Here is a 19647-nt window from a genome sequence, read left to right as displayed (position 1 = left end):
TTTAACCAGTGATTGAACTCAGGGGCACTTGACCACTGGGCCACATCCTCAGCCCTATTTTGTATTTTATTTAGAGACAGGGTCTCACTGAGTTGCTCAGCACCTCGCTTTTGCTGAGGCTGGCTTTGAACTTTCGATCCTCCTGTCTAAGCCTCCTTCAGATCTGAGGTTCTAAAAGAAGTTTTGGTTAAATGTTGGTGACTCATACCCTACTGAAGATTTTAATTTTGGGTGAAGACTAACATTCTGCTGTAGTGTAGCCTGTGTTAATCCAGCAAAGTTTACCACATAATCCTGGAACTGATTCCAAATGTTATCTTGGCTTCACATCTTTCTGTAGGTGAATTATTTTTTATTTTAATAATTCTTTTATTTGTTCTAATTACTTATACATGAAAGTAGAATGCATTTTGACACATCATACATAATTGGAGTATAACTTCTTGTTCATCTGGTTGTACATATAATCATATGTGCACATAGGGTAATGTGTGATATATTCTACTTTCATTCCTACCCCAGTGCCCACTCACCCCCTTTCACTTCCCTCTGTCTAGTCCAATACCTTTATTTTCACCACCCCGGCCCATTGTAAATTAGCATCTGCATATCAGAGAAAACATTCAACCTTTGGTTCTTTGGGATTGGCTTCTTTCTTTTAGCATGGTATTCTCCAGTTCCACCCATTATGGTAAATGCCATAATTTCATTTTTTCTTCAAGGCTGGGTAATATTCCATTGTGTGTATATACCACATTTTCTTTACCCACTCATCTACTGAAGGTTATCTAGGTTGGTTCCATAGTTTAGTTATTGTGAATTGAGCTGCTATAAACATTGATTTGGCTGTGTCACTGTAGTATGCTGATTCTTAGTCCTTTGGGTATAAACCAAGGAGTGGAATAGCTGGGTCAAATGGTGGTTCCATTCCAGGTTTTCTGAGGAATCTCCATAGTGCTTTCCAGATTGGTAGCACCAATTTGCAGTTTCTGTGGGTGAATTATTAAGCATTTTGTGCCTCAATTTCCTGAACTACAAAACAAAATTAAAATAATATCTCAATAGGGTACCATGAACATTATGTGATTTACATAAATGTTAAGCACTTTGAACTACACACATAGTGCTCCAAAAAGTGAGCTTTATTTATTATGACATAGAACTTTTATTGCAAATATTAAATATTCCTGTGTTACCAGATCTTGAAGTATGATATGGGAACCTGCAGGGGGTGGAGAGGGGATTTCTTGGACATCCTTTTCAGGGGTGAAGCCAAAAACTATTTCTTAATACTAAGAGGTTATTTGCCTTTTTCTTTCTCAAGAAGATGCAGTAGCTTCTCAGAGCTATTAAAAAAATGGATAATATTAATATATATAAGCAGCTAGATGACCCGGTTGTCTTCTATTAAGCTGGACATTAGAAACTTCCCACAAAATTTTTCAAAGTTACTTGTCATAAAAATGTTATTTATGCCATTGTGTAAAGTACTAAAATATTATGAAACTAATTCTCATACAATAAATATTGGCATAACCTACAGGAACAAAAGCTTTTTGGATCATTATTATTATTATTTTTTTTTGAGTACAAGGGGACCCAGTGATCTGATGCAATCTCTGAACAAACGTGGGTGCCTGTGACTGCCTCAACATCATGCTTTCCGGCCTCCAGACCTTCTTGTGGTTTCCTCTGCCTGGACTGCACTTCTTCCACTTCTGCCTGCCAAAGTCCTACCTCTCCTTCAAGAACGACTAAGGCTGGATCTCTCCTGCAAGTTGGTCGAGGTTTTGCACCCTCCTAAGCCACCAGGGCATGTCCAGGCCTCCAGAATGGGGCTGGGTTCCTCCACCCCAGGGTGCTCCTCCCAGCACCAGCCTGGCACAGCCAAGTTAACTCGACTAAAAGGTGGGTTCCTGGGCGCTTCTAAGCCGGAGGTAGTCGAAGGGTCACCAGGAACAGCTGGTGAAATACAGCCATCACGTGGGTGGAAAGGAACTGCACAAGGACCAGTTTTACAACCTTGCCCGCAGGGCTTCCGGGCACGCCTCGCCGCGTAGGGGCGGAGCCACGTGCCGAAGAGGGCGTGGCCCCCAGCCCGCGCGGGAAAGGGGCCGGCGCCGCATGCGCGCTCACAGTCGGCGGCCGCGCGCAGCACGCTCAGGGCCGGGATGGCGGCAGCGGCTGGAAGCGGGGCGCCCCGGGAGGAGGAGGGGCCTGGAGGGGAGGCAGCGGCCTCACAGGCTCAAGCTCCGACGAGTGTCCCCGGGGCTCGTCTCTCGAGGCTGCCTTTGGCGCGAGTGAAGGCTTTGGTGAAGGCGGACCCCGACGTGACGCTAGCGGGACAGGAAGCCATCTTCATTCTGGCGCGAGCCGCGGTGCGGCGGGAGTGCAAGGGCACTAGGGGTGGCGGCGCGTGGTTCTGGGGGGCGTGGCTTCCCGGGGGCGGGGCTTGGGGTGGCTTGGGCGGAATTTGGGGAGGAGGAAGAAGAGGGTCTGGGCGGGGTGTGCTGAGCCAGAAAGTGAAAGGGGTGTTTGGCTGCAGTCTGAGGCGTGTGTAATCAGGGAAGGCTGGAGCAGAGGGTCACGCACCTTCGTGGGTTGTATTGCTTTGTTAACCACTTTAATTTGCAGCTCTCCTGGCTCACATACAACTTGTAGCAGTCTAGTAAAGGAACACGGTGGATTTATGAGTAGGGGGGAAGAGGTACTGGAATGACCTTAGTGAAGTCCAGTACCGTCTTAAGTTTCAGAACCTCCCCACCTGCTTGAGCCCTTCACCTTCTTTTCTTTCAAATACAGGAGTCCGTTGATTTTTTACTTTGTTCATTTGTTTGACAGGAACTGTTTGTGGAGACCATTGCAAAAGATGCCTACTGTTGTGCTCAACAAGGAAAGAGGAAAACCCTTCAGAGGAGAGATTTGGGTAGTGTCTCTGTAGTATCTGGCAGTAGACAATGGAGGGCTGGGTTAAGCTTCCCCTTTGCAGGTTGAGAAGGCAAAGCAGGTGTTTGATTTCTGACCCTCTGTCTACCTGCTAACCCTTGCACATGTCCGAAGTTTTCAAATCTTGTACTCCCTGCTATATTGCCAAACTCTTCTCTGATAACTTTCAGAGCAAAGAGAATAAATTAAAGAGTAAAGCAACATGGTAGGAGGATTCCCATTTCCCCTTCACACTGAACAGTATTTGCCCGGTCTTGACTTTACTCTATTAGGCAGCCAGTATGTAAGATTTAGTGATGGAACAGAATAGATCTCAAGACAGCAAGGGACATATTGTATAAATGCCTAAATCTGTATAAAGCCTTATCCCCTTCATTGTGTGGATTGTGCTAATTTGGAGCTGATGTCCAAATGACTACAGTCAAGTGTCCCTTTTCCTTGTGTTTCAGATAATGCAATAGAAGCTGTCGATGAATTTGCTTTTCTGGAAGGTAAGCTTTTTATCAGTGGAAAATTATTTCCACCTATCTTTTCCATGCTCATGATGCGAGTTCAGCTCTTAAAAACAAATGTTTGGTTCTCTCTTATTTGTACAGAGATAGTTTCTTCTCCTTACTTCCTATTAGGACAGTGAAAACAAACTTGCTAACTCTATTTAGAGTCAGTTTCCCTTGGGGAGTTAGAACTTCTGGAGAACTGCTAACCATAAAGAAGGGAGAGGAAATATGAAGACACATGGTGGACTCAGATGAATTGGAAAGTTTTATAACCTGCTTGTGTTTTCCATCCCTAAATATAAATAAATAGAAATTTTGTTCCCTCATCATAACATTAGCCATCAGGAACAATTGCCAACATTCTGTCCATTTTCTTCTTTAGCAGTCTGTATGTACTGATTATTATGCATTGAGATTCTGTACTTTGTGTAACTATTTTTTCTTAGGAATTTTAGGTTAACTCATGTACTAACTAAATCTTGTCATCAAAATAGGAAATACTCGAAGTACCACATTTTAACTGCTTTCTCAGCTGTTTCTTCTACTGAATTCCTAAGTCTTACTCTTCAATCCATGTATTCTGATTGAATAGCTTTTCAGAATCCATGTGCCCTCAATTCTTTCTCACCTTCACCCTAACAAGGTGTTCTCATTACCTCCTTTAAGCTTCATTACTTTCTGAAATCTTTTCTTCATTTATTTCATTCTTTTTATTCCGTGTTCTGCATCTCCATATCACACTAGGCCTGTGTTGTAGTCTTTTAAATGTCTTTGAAGATACCTTTCCATGGCCAGCTTCAAGCCTAGATCTTTAATTTGTTCAGCCTCTTTTTCAACCTATTTTTCTTAAAAATAATTTCTCTTAGTTTCGTTTGTTGCTCTATACTCCAGTATGTAGGTGTATTCTGTGTGTGGGTTCGAATGAAGAAAAAGTGTATTCTCCAGTTGTTGGGTGCAATGTCAAGTCTCATTGCATAGTTTATATTTTCTATATTCTTACTGAATTTCTTTTGTCTGCTTACTGTATCAATTAATGAGAGTTGTGTATTAATGTCTCCTATGACTGAAGAATATTTTCACTTATGGTTCTGATCTATTTTTCATTATAGATTTAAGACTGGAATTAGGAATATACAAATTTAAAATAATTATATATTGCTCGTGATAGAACCTTTAATATTTAAAAATTTACCATTGTTACTTCTAGTAATGTTTTTTGCCTTAAAGTCTATTTTGTCTCATGTTATTAAAGTTTGTCAGCTTTCTTTAGTGTTTATGTGTTTTTTTCCCCCATCTTTTTGTTTTTACATTTCCATATCTTTGTAAGCTGTATAATTGGGGATATTAAATTCATACTGACAATCTTTGCCTTTAACTGGAGCACTTAGTTCATTTATGCCTAATTTAATTAGTGATAACAATAGACTTAAATCTCCCCATCTTATTTTTTCTGCTTTTCATTTGTCCTATTTTATGCTGCCTTTTGTATTATTATTCCTTTTTTTTCCCTCCCTTCCATCTGTTGGAAAATTGTATATATCTATCCTTTTAGGATTAGTTCATTAGTTACTATATGCATGCTTAATTTATCAAAGCCAAAAGTTAGAACCTTTTCCCTCATCCTCAGCAAAATGGAATCTTAGAATCCATTAATGCCATTTATAAACCCTCATCCCTCAACTTAACATGCTGTTATTGCCATGTGTCTTTATCAGCCCACATCAGACATTGTTATTCATGTATGATACAGATAATATATGAGTTTATTCATGTTTACTACAATTTTTGATCTTTTTGTATTTCTTATCCTCCATTTGTAATCCTTTTCCCCCAAATAAGTCCTTTAGAGCTTTCTTTGGTATAGGTAACTGAGAGCTGACTCTCAACTTTCTTTTTTCTTTTTTGAGGGGGAAATGGAAGTACAAAAAGATTTTACTGCTAAATTTAGAATTCTAGCTGTCCTACTACCATTTTTTGGCTTCCATTGTTTCTGTTGAGAAATCACAGTTTGTCTTTTGAAGGTAGTTTATCCCTTTTTAAGATTTTCTCGGGCTGAGGATGTGGCTCAAGCTGTATCGCGCTTGCCTTGTGTGTGTGCAGCCCGGGTTCGATCCTCAGCACCACATACAAACAAAGATGTTGTGTCTGCCGAAAACTAAAAAAATAAATATTAAAAATTCTCTCTCTAAAAAAAAAAAAAAGATTTTCTCTTTGCCTTTGATTTTCTGAGATTTCACTCTGATGGATAGAAGTTATGGATATGCTCTGGGAAATTCTCAGCCAGTTTCTCTAGACATTGACTCTGCTTTGTTCTTTCTCTGCACTTTTTCTGGGATTTTCACTAACCATACATAAAAGCCCAACCCTAATTTTGCCTTTGTATGATATGTTCTGTGTAATTTTTTGTTTTGGAATTTTCAGTTCTCTCTTCAGTTCTTTTCATTTCCTTTAAACCTCTTTGTTGATTTTCTGTGGATACTCTGAAACTTGTCTTTCATTTATTTAAGTGGTGAATGTAGTTGTTTATTATAGAGTATGTCATATGTAATATTCCATCTAATATCCAAAGCCTGTTGAAGTTCTTACTTTGTCCAATCCAATATCTAGACTTTTTGAGTTTGTCTTTTTTAATCTGTTCTTTCTTTTGGTACTGTCTTTACATAGTGGTCATTGCACTGGAAAAAATTATTTGTTGATAATTTGAAATTTTATGGTGATATCTTTCTCCAAAGAAAATTTTTCTTTGCTCCAGCAAGACACCTAGGAACATTATCAGTATAGTACCTCCTTAATGAGATCTAAGACTGAAAGATTCCTGCATCATAGTGGTGACAGACCTCTGGGCTACAGGTCTGTGAGGAGTCTGATTTAATTTCGGTTACTGTGAGGGTATAACATTATGGGACTCTAGCTTAAAAAAGGATGGGTTACCAGTCCTCCTCACTTAGGCAGACTTTGGGGTTTGGCTATTGATTGGTTCCCTGCCTTTTGAAGATTTTAGATTTGCCTTTTCTTGATTTTTTTTAATGTCTTAAAGATCTCTCATTTATACACACACACACACACACACACACACAATTGTTACATATATACATGCACATATTTATATTTATATATTTTAGCTTTATTAGTTGGTCTCAGCAAGATGTTGTCATTGTCAAAAGCAGGCTATTATCTTTTTAAATTAGAGGTGTTTCTGGCTTGTTTTTACTATGTTCTTTGCCTTGAGTTATCTGTTTTATGCTAGAACTTTTAAAATAAATTTTGGTCTCTTTTATTTGAGTAGGATTTCTTTAAATTCTCAGTGATGTTTATTCTTTTTAAGAATGAGAGAATGTGGAGACTGGAAGCTGTGTGTAGTGTAGTGGGGATGGTTGTTGCCTGGCAGCTTTGCTTTAGGATGAGCAGGGTTGTGGTCAGATGTTAACCTGGGGCTTCCAAAGACCAGTATACAGAATGCTCTGTTGTGGGAGCAGTGTTGTTAGAGGAGCTCTAGTGTCTCCTGATGGTCTGTCTGGCTCTTAATGAGAGCCCTGTGCTTCTCCCATCCAAGTTAGGTGTAAATGTCTTCACCACATAGAAAAAGTTACGAGAGACATGTGGGGGCAATAGTTTGTGATAGAGAAACATGGGTCATTGTCTCATTTGCCTCTCTGGCCTTTTATAATTCTTGGTGACTGAGTCTAGATCCTCCCTATGGTTCTAGGCAGATGGGCTTCCTCTTCAGCTGCAGCCCCCTCTGTGTTCCTTCTGGGTTCATTTTTCTCTACTCTATTTATAAACTTGCTTCAGGCAGATTTTGATAATTCACTTTTTTTTGTTGTTGTTGTTGTTGGAATCTGTTAACTGCCCATAGGCCCCTGTTCCTTATTGTAGATTTATACCTTTTTTAAACCTTTTTTTCCTTTTGAATGTAATTTTGGGTGGCAGCGCATATAAATTTATGGGCTTGGTCCTACATCTTAAGCTGGAACTATCTAAAAGATTATAAACTCTTTTAGTTTATGTCATTTATTTTATGTCACTTACTCCTTGTATGGTTTTCCTGTATGTTTAGTTACACAACAATTTCTTAAACCTTACCTACCTAATTCTAATTCTCTAGATTGGTATGCTTAATTTCCAACTGCCCACGCTCTTTAATATCATATCCTCCCTGAGGAGCTTTTGGATAGATATTCTTCAAAATTAGAATTGCTGCTTATATCAACATCCTTTCTATTTTAACTTTGCTCAGTTTGTTACACTAATCCCGCTTTCGAGGTACCTTGCTTTACATATTGCTCTTTGTATTTTTAGGTACTTTGGATTGATTGCTGAGCTGGACAGTTTTTGAACCTTCACTGCATTCTTCAGCTTGCCTCTCTGCAGGCCTCAGCTTTGAAGAACAGAATCTCTGCACATATGCACATCTTCCTGCTCTACCTTTACTTAAGCTGGGATAAGCAGAGCTCTTACCTGATAACTTTTCTTTATAAGGTCTTCCACTACTTATGTCTGTCTTCCACTTTAGCCCTGGATGCAGCTGTTGCTGCTTGGGGCAGAGATGAAGAAATTGTTTGCATAGGTGGCTTAATGAATGATGAGGACCAGAATAAAGGTCTTTGATCAGTTTCATTCTAGTGTGTTCCATGATCTTGCCTTTGTTCTTGCCCTGTGCTTGGAAAGCCACCATGCCCTGGTACAGACCTTCCTGATCTTCCCTGCCAGCCATTTTAAACCACAGTCCTTTCATTATTTTTGTTCTTTGTTCAGTGTGGCACCATAATGTGGTTCCAGAATTTATAGAATAGTATTTGTCTTTAGTAGTCATAGATTGAAAACGAGTTAAATTTTTTAATTGAGAAATAATTCATAAACAGTTCACCAAAGTGCATAATTCATTGGTTTTTAGTATAGTCACAGATGATGTGCAACTATCACCAATGAATTTTTGAACATTTTCAAATGAATGGAATCACATTTTGTGTCTGGCATTTTTCATGTAGATTTTTTTTTCTTTTTTTTCTTTCAAGCGGTCATGTTTATTTATACCAATAGGTTATATTAGATCATTAGTACGATAACTACATTATTGTTCATGTAGATTGTTTTTGTTTATTTTTTTTAAGATTTGTCCATGTATCAGTACCTTTTATAAAAATTGTGGTAAAGTATACATAATATAAAATTTACTGTTTTAACCATTTTTAAATGTATTTAGCTCAGTGGCATTAAATATATTGTTGTACTACCCTTACCACCATCCTCCAGAATTGCTGACACTTTGGGTGGGAAGAAACAGGGGAAACAGTATGGTGAAGGTTTTATTTATTTTTTGCAAATGTAGAACTTTCCCTTAGAAAGATGTTAACATAGTGGGTGTTTAAATTCCTTTAAATTGTGTAGCTTTTATTCTTAGATTCTGTTTCCAATTCTTAATAACGGCTGAGATCAAAAAGTAAAAAAAGTAAACTGAAACTTGATACCCATTAGATACCCATTAAACAGTAACTCCTCTTTCCTGTCTCCCTCAGACACTGGCTAAATTTTTTATTTTTGTGAGAAAGTGTGAGTGACATAGGAAGCAGGCAGAGGACTAGAAAGCAGTGATTTAAGGGAAGCAGCAAGAAACCTTGGAGAGCAGTTCTTGAGTATTTTTGGTTGTGGACCACTTTTAAGATACAAAGTCCAGGGCTGGGTGTGGTGGTGCGTGTCTGTAATCCCTTCGATGGAGAAACTGAGGCAGGAGGATCACAAGTTCAAAGCTAGCCTCAGCAATTTAGTGAGGTCCTGAGAACCTTGGCAAGCTCAAAATAAAATATGAAAAGGGCTGGGGATGTGGCTCAGTGGTTAAGTGTCCCTGGGTTCAATCCCCAGTACTAAAAAAAAAAAAGATACAAAGTCCACAGGATCTTCCCCCTAGAGTAACGATGAGATGCTCAGTCCTATAACATTAAAAAAAAATAAACTTCATTTCAGAATAAGATGATTCCCAGAAAGTTCTTGCACATCCCATACCTAGTTCCCCCATTGCTAGCATCTTAAGGTTACTAGGTACATTTGTTAAGAAATGGCATTTATGGGTCACTATTAACTGCACTCATAGTTTTTAGGATTTCACTAATTTTCCCATTCCAAGATCCAAACCAAGATACTATATTGCATTTACTTGTCATGTTTCCTACTCACTGGTTTCTGACAGTGTCTAGTCTTTTCTCTCTTTTTTTTTCACTGCTTTGACATTCTTGACTAATTCTGGCCAAGTATCCTAGATTGTGCCCCTGCCTGGGTTTGTCTATCTGTCTTGTAATTAGTTAGCTCTATAACTTTGCATATAATTTTGAATGTTTTACAGACCTTGGAGGCCTGTCTGTATGCCTCTTATTATGGTAAATGGGAGTTTACAAGGGCATGCTGACCTTTTCTCAAGGTAAATTAAAATATAGGTTGCAGCTCAATAGTGGGACATGAAATCAATATAGTGTGTTGCCACCAGCATTTTTTAATATAGCAAGGTGACTGACTGATTGTTATGTTGACATACCATATTGAAAAATATAGACAAGATGTTAGATGCTGTCACCAAAAAGTAAGTAATGCATTTTTAAAATTAGCTAGATTTAACCATGTCACGTACTTCAAAACATCATATATGTAATTAAAAACAATGTTATTTGTTCATTTAAAATTAGCATGAGGTGTTGAATTTAGTAAGTAACTAAGTATTTTAATTTTGGTTGCATGTATGTTTGTGTACTAGGTCCTTGTGTAAAATGTATGTGGTAGGTAAAGTCTTGGCCCCCTTTACCTTCATGCCCCCCTTCCCTGGTGTCATGCCTGTAATGTTATGTTACAGGGCAAAAAAGATGTTGCAGATATAACTAAGATTATTAATCAGTTGATTTTAAAATAGATTATCCTGAATTGTCTGGGCAGGCTTAATCATGTGATCCCTTAAGCAGTTTCTTCTGGCTGAGAATAGAAAAGAATGTGACCTGTTGTTGCTTTGCTGGCTTTGAAGATACAGGGGGCCATAAGCCAAGAAATGTGAGCACCTTTAGAAGTTGAGAATAATGGCCAGCACAGAAACAACCTCAGGCCCTCAACTGTATGGAACTGGATTCTGCCAGGTACTTTAATGGTCTTGGAAATGGATTTTCCCCTAAAGATTTCAGATAAAAAAGAGCCCAGGCCAGCCAACATCTTCACTTGTGCCTCACGAGACCCTGAACAGAGAATCTAGCAGCCTGTGTCAGTCTTCTGACCTTCAGAATTGTGAGACAATAATTGAATGTTTTGCAGCTATACTTGTGATTTATTATGGCAGCAATAGAAAATTAATGTGGCACATTTTGTACTGAGAGGGTAAAAAAAACTGGGAGTCAGGAGGTTTTGTTCTTATCCTGCTACTCTAATTCAGATAATCACTTGCCCACTGTGAGATTTTTCTTATCAGTTGAGTGAGTTAAAATTTGTTCTGTGTGACTTTTATTTTATGAGCTTTTTTCCAGCAAAATTCATCCCTTTTAGTGTACATTCACTGTGAGTTGTAATAAATGCATATAATCACCTTCACAAAGAACAACAAAAAATCCTCATGCCACTCCTTTGTGTTCAACTCCTCCCACCAATCCTAGCACTAGAACCACTGATCTACTTATTGTCTCTACTAGTTTGCTTCCTCCAGAATGTCATTTCACAATGTATATGTTGTGAATGTTATATAAATTGGATATCAAATAAATTTAGTCATACAGTTTATATCCTTTTGTATCTGGCTTCTTTAATTTAGCATAATGCATTTGAGATTCGTCCACTTGGGTGTACCAGTAGTTTGTTCCTGAGTTCATTTCATTATATCAAATGTATATAATAATCTCTTCATTCCCCAATTGAGCATTTGGGTTATTTCCAGCTTTTGAGAGTGAATAAAGCTATAAACATTTGCCTTTAGGTTTTTGTGTAAACATTAATTTTCTTGGGTAAATATATAGGAATGAGTGGGATCTTATTGTAAAAGTATGTTTATAAAAGAAATGTCCAACTGTTTTCCAAAGTGGGCATACCATTTTCCACCTGCAATGTTTGAGGATATCAGTTGTTTTGAATCCTTACCAACGCTTGGTATTAACTTTTAGAAATTAAAAAGTGGAGCCACTTTAAAGGCTATTGATATCTCACTGTGATTTTAATTTGCATTTGTCAGATACATTATATTTTCTTCCAGTCCAGCAACACTTTTTTTTTTTTTTAAATCCTATGACTAATTCTTAACTGTATTCAGCTCTGTTGGAGAGAAGACTTCATGAGGCATCTGCGTTTCTAGGGGACTACTTGCTTTTTTTATATTTCCTTGTAAACTCTGGAGCAGCAGAACTTCCTTTGTGGTTAGAAACTCCTGTGCCGTCCTGTCTCAGTGTGTTTCTCAGTCAAGGGTTAATGGATCAGAAAGGGACTGGGCATTCCCATTCTATCTGGCTGGGAGCACTAGAATAGAATTTACTGGTAACATAATGCATACTTGGGATGAGGAAAGGCATGTTACCAAAACCTGATATAAAAAGTACAAAGGCCTAATATTGTAAAAGAATAAGTCATACCAAAAGGTAGAAAATTTTAAAATTTGTTTGTGTTCCTTCTTTGTATCTGATCAGAGATGTGACATTTCTTACTTAAGGCTACATAGCTCTGAAATGTCAGCACTTAAAGCTCCTTTATTTTTGTGACTATGTTCTCCATCTTGGATTTTTAAAATACTCTTTAGGGTTTTATGTTCATGTTCTTTCCTTCTTTTCGTAGGAATCTGGTTTTCCCAACCAGGTCTATAAAATTTAGGTGACTTGGGGTCTTCATTGTGGGTATGAATACTATATTTGTTTCGGGATGGTATGTGATATACCACAGAATCTCCATTCCCTAATGCCTACTGTGTAAAATGAACAATTCCCTCCCACTGAGTTTGTGTCCATTAGCAAAATATTTCACTGCAGTAATGAAATAAGGAATAGGGCAGATTGAAATGCTATAAGCTTTAAAAAGTAGTGAATAGGAATGACAGAAGATTCTGGAATTGATAAGAAGTGTATCACAACTATTTGTTAAACCAGGGAAAGCTAACAACATTGTTATTGTAGCTTTTGTTATGGGTTGTCTTGGCCTTCAACAATGCTTACTGAGCATCCCAGACTTTCCTATTCTAGTGTGAGTCACCTATAGAACAAAAGCTTTAAGAAATGAGTGCCAGGATGACACGTTTGGGGATAACATAGTCTGATCCCCTTTGGGGATGACATAGCCTGATCCCCTTTACTATGCTGGCATTTTTGGTTCGTCACAATGACTGAAAGAGCTGTTGCAATTGGAAAGAGGGGTCAATATGCAGAACTACCCACCCATAGAAGAACTGGCCCCTGACTGGTGTTTCTTGAAAGGTGCCTCCAAATGGAGTAGAGCATGTTCATGACATAATACAAAAATATGTGTAGACACTGACTGTTTTCATTGCCTATGAAGTTTATATGGAAATGAAGAACTATTTGTCATAGGAATTTCTAGAAAGAAAGCTTTGTAAGTGACCTGGATTAAAGAAATTAGAGAAATTGAAGGGGAAGAAAAAAGAAAGTAATGGCTGTTTCAAACACTTATAGGGAAATACTGTAAATGGGGAGACATGTTTGTACATTGGACAATGAATGTCAGACATTGGCTAATGAGTGTTCATTTCTAAGAAGAAGGTTCATTTTAATGTGCTAACAATCCCATGTTTCTTAGTTTGAGACAGTTTCACTGGGATTATTAATGCTGCAATGAAAGACTGCTGGTGAGCTTTTACCAAAGACAACATGTCCCTTGTGCTTTGTTCCCAACTTCCTAATAGAGTCCAGTATCACAAACGGAAAAAAACCCCACGCTTTTAAAAAGACCCTGGTCAGCTCATGGTGTTTTCCTGATGAGCTGATAATGAGCACATTTTTACCTTATTAGAGAAGATAAATAGAGATAGACCAGGAAACTGCAGGGAGTGAGAGTTATAGAAATAATCTGTCCTCATTTCAGGGATGTCACACCGGAGACATCATCACCATTTGGCTTTTTAAATTGCACAGGTAAAGAATGAATTCTCTAAAGACTCTCAATGCATCTTAAAGAAATGCATACCATTTCAAGATAAACTGTGAAACTGCATTTCAGAACAATGGGCAGCAATATTTCTTACTTGCCTTCCATGCTTTGAAATAGTAAAATATTCATTGGGTGAATGCTGGATGAAAATTTTAGAATTTCTGGATTCTTGTTTTCACTGTTATTACATGGTTGCATGCTAAAAGCAAGAAGCTAAATTAGTTTTTCACCTGATGTCACTCTTAATTGCTGGTGACATGAACCACAGTGATTTCATGAAGCAGTTTGTGAAAGTGAAAATGCCTGCAGTTCAGAATGGGTGTCCTTATATAGAAAAATGTCAGGCATAACAGATTAGGGAGAGAAAATTCCTAAGAGAGGTTATGATCACAGGGAAACCTCTAGCTCAGAGCAGAGAGAGAGAGGGGGTGGGGGCAGGCAGATAGAGACTCACTGTGGCCTAAAAGCTGATTCTTGGCCACAAGACAGAGGCAGCCCTCGACTTTGTTGGCACTGCCACTGAGAATGAAGGTGCCAAGAGGTTCCAGAAAACCAGCATTTTTGTGCTAACAAGGATCAGTTGAGGTTTTGATGATATGAACTAATGTCTGTTAATACATCCTGGGGCCCAGAAAGGCCTAGAATGGCCTAAATAGACTTGGTCCTTGGAGGATTTGACAATAAGATTATACTGCACTAAATTTATCAAAAGTACTAGATTGGGGCTGGGGTTGTGGCTCAGCAGTAGAGTGCTTGCCTAGCACGTGCAAGGCCCTGGGTTCGATACTCAGCATCATGTAAAAATAAATAAAAAATAAATATTGAAAAAAAGGACTGGATTTCTCTAGGATTTATTTTTTCATAGTTTGATATAGCTAGAGGTGTACAATAATGGTACAGTCTGCCTTAAAGAGAAGCATCTATTAAAGTTGGTCCTGAGAACCAGGAGTTAAAAGCTTGAGTCTGATGGATGGATGGCCTTTCTTCAATTGAGGCCAGGAAAACACTGCCTAGTATTCTGAAATATAAAAGGGAAATTCACAGTTGTGAGAGACTGAATGCCATTCAGAGTAGGAGATGCTGATAACTGATCACTCTAAAGGGCAAGTCAGTTCAGCTCTTTCTGCTGGAAGTTCTGTGACTACGTATAGGCTTTGGGATAGAGGCAAAATGTTACAAAGGGTAAAAACTAAGTAAACCCTTTAGCTTCCTGATTGACTTAAAAATCACTAATTTTGGAGGTCACATAGCTGAGGAATACATTATTAGTACTCTGATAAGCTTTGCTGTAGATGACACCTCTGACACATGGGTTATGATGATAATGTTGCCTCAGTACTCTTCAGGGACCTGAGGGCTGCTTTTCTCTTCACTTGGACTTATGGATATCCAATGGATGACTGGTACAGGATGAAAAGACTTCATATGGTGTCTGTCTTCTTGTCTTAATTTTGGGGTCAGATTCTACTTAGCTCTGCACATAGACCTGTTGAGCATTTGAGACATGTTTTGTCCAAAACTATAATTCAGGGTTAACTTAACCCAGACTTGCCTAGTCTTTCTCTCTCCCTCTGTCAGGGCTAAAGACACCTACCATCTACCATGACCAGATACACCAAACTATTTTGATAATTGCTGTAAAATCAGTACTCAGTATTTGCATTATTATGACTATGCAAAGATTGCTTGCTGCAAAACCAAAGGGCATCATGAGGATTGAGCCTTCTTTCATTTTAAATTCTCATTTCCCCCTAGTATAATAAGCATGGTATTTTTTCATATCTTTTCATGATCCTCTTACTAAGTCTATCCAAATGCTCTAACATCAATGTATCATGCCTACCAGTAATATTTTCCATGTGCCTAACTATAACCATTCCTTTTATATTCCTCAGTTGACCCACTCCAGTCTGGTTTGGTTAGACCCTAGCCTTGCTATTATCTGGAAATTTCCCTTTGCTGTTGTGGAAGGCAGAATTCTAAATATTGCCTAAGATTCCCATCCACTGACCATGCAAACACTAAGTACTATTGTGGGGAACTTTGCAGATGTTATTAAAGTTACTAATCAGCTGATCTTAAAATAGGGCGACTATTCTGAAAGGTTCAATGCAATCACATGAACCCTTAAAATCAGAAGAGGATGAGAGAAAAGCTCGTCAGATATGGTGGGGTGGGGGTGGGGGGTAAGCATGGAAAATACTGACCTGCTGTTGGCTTTGAGCGGGAGGGAAGGGAGCCTTGAGCTCTAGAAATTGAGTCTGACTCCAAGGAAACAGGACCTCCATCCTACAACTCTGTGGAACGGAATTTAGCCAACAACCTGAGTAAGCTGGGAAGCAGATTCCTCCTCAGAGCTTCCAGAAAGGAACCATCCTGCCAACATCTTGATTTTAGCCTTGTGAGACTCTAAGCAGAAACTAACTAAGCCATGCTGTATCTAGACCTCAGATCTGGAAAAACTATGAGATAGCAAACTTGAGGTAAGTCACTAGATGTGTGGTAATTTGTTGCATTGGCAAGAAAAAACTAGCAGCGCTGTTATCACGGGCTTCACTCTCTCCTTTCCTGCATTGGAGTCTATTTTCTAGACTCTTCATCTTCCTTCTGGAGCATGTTGTTTGTATAGCAGTTCTCAAGCATTTTTGTTTCAGATCCTTAAATGCTCTTAAAAATTACTGAGGACTCCAAAGAACTTTTGTCAATGTAGTTATTTCTCTCCATAATTACCATGTCAGGAAATAAAGTTGAGAGATCATGAAAATATTCATAAATTTATTTCAAAATAACAACAATAAAACACATTGTCATATTGACATAAGGAACAGTCTTTATGAAAAACAGTAATATATATATATATATATATATATATATATATATATATATATATATATGAAAACAAAAAAGTACTTGTTTTTGCAAATCTCTAATTTCTGACTTACAAAAGACAGTTGGGTAAGTTGCAATGTATCATTTTAGTTGAAGTGTATGAATACAATCTGGTTTCACATAGATATGTAGTTAAAAAAGTCCTCATTGATCCCTGGAAGAATCTTAAGGGCCTTGAAAACTATAATATCCTGTTACTCTTAGTCCCACGGCCAGTAGCATCAGAATCATGCAGGATCTTTTAGAGAAGTAGACTCAGAATGACAGTTTCATAAGATTCCTCAGTGATTTATTTGTTCATGAACATTTGAGAGATACTTCTCCAGTAAGTTCTAGGGAAGGCTGCTGGATCGGTCCATCCTGGTGTGCTTACATGTCTGAAAATATCTTAAGTCTAGCTTCATGCTGACTTTATAATTTGATTGGTGAGATGCGAGATGTTAGGTTTAAAGTCATTTTAGTTTTTAATTTCTATTTCTTTGGAGAATAAATCAGTGGTGGGGGAGTAGAAATAGTTTCTTTCTTTCTCCCTCTCCCTCTCTCTTTTAGAGGGTTTCTAATTGCCCTGTAATAGAAGCTCATCTACTCTCACTTGCTTTATCCTCACCCTCCCTAGGACATTGTTGCTTGGTGTCCCAAGGCTTCCCTGGGTCTGTGGAGGCAAAAGCCTCTCCTTACCATTGTAGTGTTCTCTCTCTCCCCATCCAAGGCATCTGTTTATCTTTCCTCTGTCCCTCTCTCTGTCTTTGGTTTTTGATTCACACTTTTGTTTATTACTTCACTATCTTTTTAGTGGCGTTTCAATGGTTGTTTGCCTAGAAATCTCTGGAATGATTTTGATTATCCGCACAATACAAAATATTCTCTGTTGGTGGGGCTTAAAGAATATTCCATCTCCCATTTTTATTTTTTTCATGTGGACTTTATATCAACTTGCTTATTCTCACTACCCATCGGCATTTTTATTGAGATCATATTAAATTTATAGTTTAATTTGGGAAGAATTGACCATATAAATTATTGAATTTTTCAAGAACAAGGTATGCTTTTCTACCTACTCAATTATTCTTTTAAAATCCTCAGTAGAATTTTAAAGTTTACTTCTTATAGAATTTTTCCCGTGTCTTGACTTTGATCTCTTTGGTTGCTATTATAAATGAGATCATTTTTTCTAATATACTTTGAAACTGTTTGACATTTTACTTACCATTATATCAATGAGGCATTTTTGTTTTGTTGTGTATAAATCTCTCTCATGTCTTAATATGTATTGACTAGATTTGGTTTAGTTTTTAAAGTAATATATCACATTATAAAAATAATACATGATATTATAAAAAATAATTAAAGAAATAAAAGTTAGATAATGTAAGGTAAATTTCCCTCTCCTCCAGGTCCCTAAGTTACACCCCTAGCGTTTATCACTAAGAATTATTTTTTGTACAGTGCTTCCAGAACTTTTTCTGGCTTACACCAAGCCATGTGTATCTTCAACAAGATAACATTCCCTCTTCCTTTTCAGTGAGGCCCAAAGGTCGGGAACAATACAGTAGATGCCTTGTACTCCCAGGGCATAGCAGCTTGTATAGGTTGAGATAAGAAGTAAGAGCATCTGCAGTGTTGGCAGCCCCCTGGAATAAGAATAAGGAAGTGCAAGGGCTCAGAGATTTCTCTGGAGAGCATTGTGGGTGTGCTTAGCCACCTAAGAAGGGCTTCAAGGTTGTCCCCTTTAGAGCTGGACCTTGTCACCTTGTATTTTTAGAAATAAACACAGTATTTATTCCCACCTGAGGATGGAGAAAGGCTATTTTGGAACTGTCTGCCTTGGGGTTGAGTGAAGAGAGGCAGCTACTCTGGACTTGAGCTATATTTTCAAAGGTGCTTGTTTGAGGGGGACCAGATATAGAGTCTGTCAAATTGTTAGGAGCACCTAGGGTTATTTTGGGTCCCACAAGTAGGATTTCTTTGTGAGACCGTGTGATCTCAGCAGAATAAATATGTGGGTCTGAGGGAGAGTCTGTACGCACCTAGCCAAGTGGCAACTCCTGAGCCAAGAGACCCACAGTCATTGGTCCCCTCTGGAAAGCTCTAAAAACAAACAATCAAAAAACAAAAGCTAAAATATGAAAAAGAAAACCCAAAACCTATAGTGGCTCTCTGCAAGAGCAACATTCACAAACTCTGTCATCTTGAGAGTGGCCAGCTTAATTCCTCTGCCCCAGATGTTACCATTGGGATGTCCCATTGAAGTCCGGGTGTCCCAGACAAAGAATTGAATGAGATACACAGAAGTAACAGAGTACAGATTTATTGAAGGTGAAGAGAGCACCCTATTAGGTAGAATGAAGTGTGCTGAGTAAGAAAGAGAGAGAAAGATGCTCAAGGCCCCAGTGTCTGGAAATTAGGGTCTAATATCTTGAACTGTGGGGCATTCTCTTCCCTATATGGACCTGATTGAAGACCTTACCCCATTTTTCCCATTGATTATCTTATGATACCTGATTAGAATATTTTCCAATCCAATCCCCATTGGTTACTTTAGAAAAACCTAATTAGAATATTGCCCACTTTATTTCCATTGGTCATTTTAAAATTTGAACCTGTGGAGGGAGTTGTCATGGTGGTAAGTCCTCAGTGGCAGGAGTTGTCATGGTAATGGGATTTATTGTAAACAGGGACAGGACTTGTCCTCCAGTGGCTCCTTTCTTATACCCTGTCTCCATCATCTTGGTGTCCCTGAACTCTTACCTAACCTAGCTATAGAAGACCACCCTCCCGCCAGGTTGTCTCCCCTGCCTCTCTCCCCCTGCATCTAAAGTTCAGGTGGGTATCCCAGAAACCACAGCCAGCAGGGTTTGGGAGGTGACTGGGGAGGAGAGAAGCCAGTCTTGCCTCACCATGCCCCTCCTCCAACAGCACCAGCCTGCTTACGTCTCGCCCTAATCCTGAAAGATGGGTCCTTGTCCCTGATGCTGATCCAAATATGAGGACAGGTTTTGTAAAAAAGGAAAAAGAAGTTTTATTACTTTGATTGTAAATGAGAATATACAGCAGGACCCTGTCCCAGAGGAGTCATGATTCATTTGTAGCCTTGAGAAACAGCCATATTTTTAGATCCACAGGTGCAATCCCTGAAGTCTGGACTTCTTAATTCACAATGTCTGTGACAGACAACCTGGCCTAAGACAGGAAGAAGATTAATCTTGCTTTC

The 19647-nt window shown here is 38.6% G+C and overlaps 1 protein-coding gene across 1 annotated transcript; it reads left to right on the top strand.

The window, feature by feature from the left end:
* Nucleotides 1-2110: 2110 nt before the first annotated feature.
* Nucleotides 2111-8060, top strand: POLE4 (DNA polymerase epsilon 4, accessory subunit). The gene is made up of 4 exons (XM_081264435.1): nt 2111-2378; nt 2842-2926; nt 3396-3437; nt 7743-8060. The coding sequence occupies exons 1-4, from the start codon at nt 2172-2174 to the stop codon at nt 7754-7756; spliced, it is 348 nt and encodes a 115-aa protein (XP_081120561.1). The 5' UTR covers nt 2111-2171; the 3' UTR covers nt 7757-8060.
* Nucleotides 8061-19647: the final 11587 nt, after the last annotated feature.

The sequence above is a fragment of the Spermophilus citellus genome, assembly GCF_964194105.1.
Source record: "Spermophilus citellus genome assembly, chromosome: 13".
NCBI classification, from domain to species: Eukaryota; Metazoa; Chordata; class Mammalia; order Rodentia; family Sciuridae; genus Spermophilus; species Spermophilus citellus.
The sequence above is the reverse complement of the archived record's forward strand: the minus strand, read 5'-3'. Positions and strand labels throughout refer to the sequence as shown.

Bases quoted from the DNA above. Each gene is read 5' to 3' on its own strand.
- POLE4 (XM_081264435.1), top strand. From the start codon at position 2,172: ATGGCGGCAGCGGCTGGAAGCGGGGCGCCCCGGGAGGAGGAGGGGCCT. The intron at 2,379-2,841 runs GTGCGGCGGGAG...TTTGTTTGACAG, and splicing joins TCATTCTGGCGCGAGCCGCG to GAACTGTTTGTGGAGACCAT. The intron at 2,927-3,395 runs GTAGTGTCTCTG...CTTGTGTTTCAG, and splicing joins CCTTCAGAGGAGAGATTTGG to ATAATGCAATAGAAGCTGTC.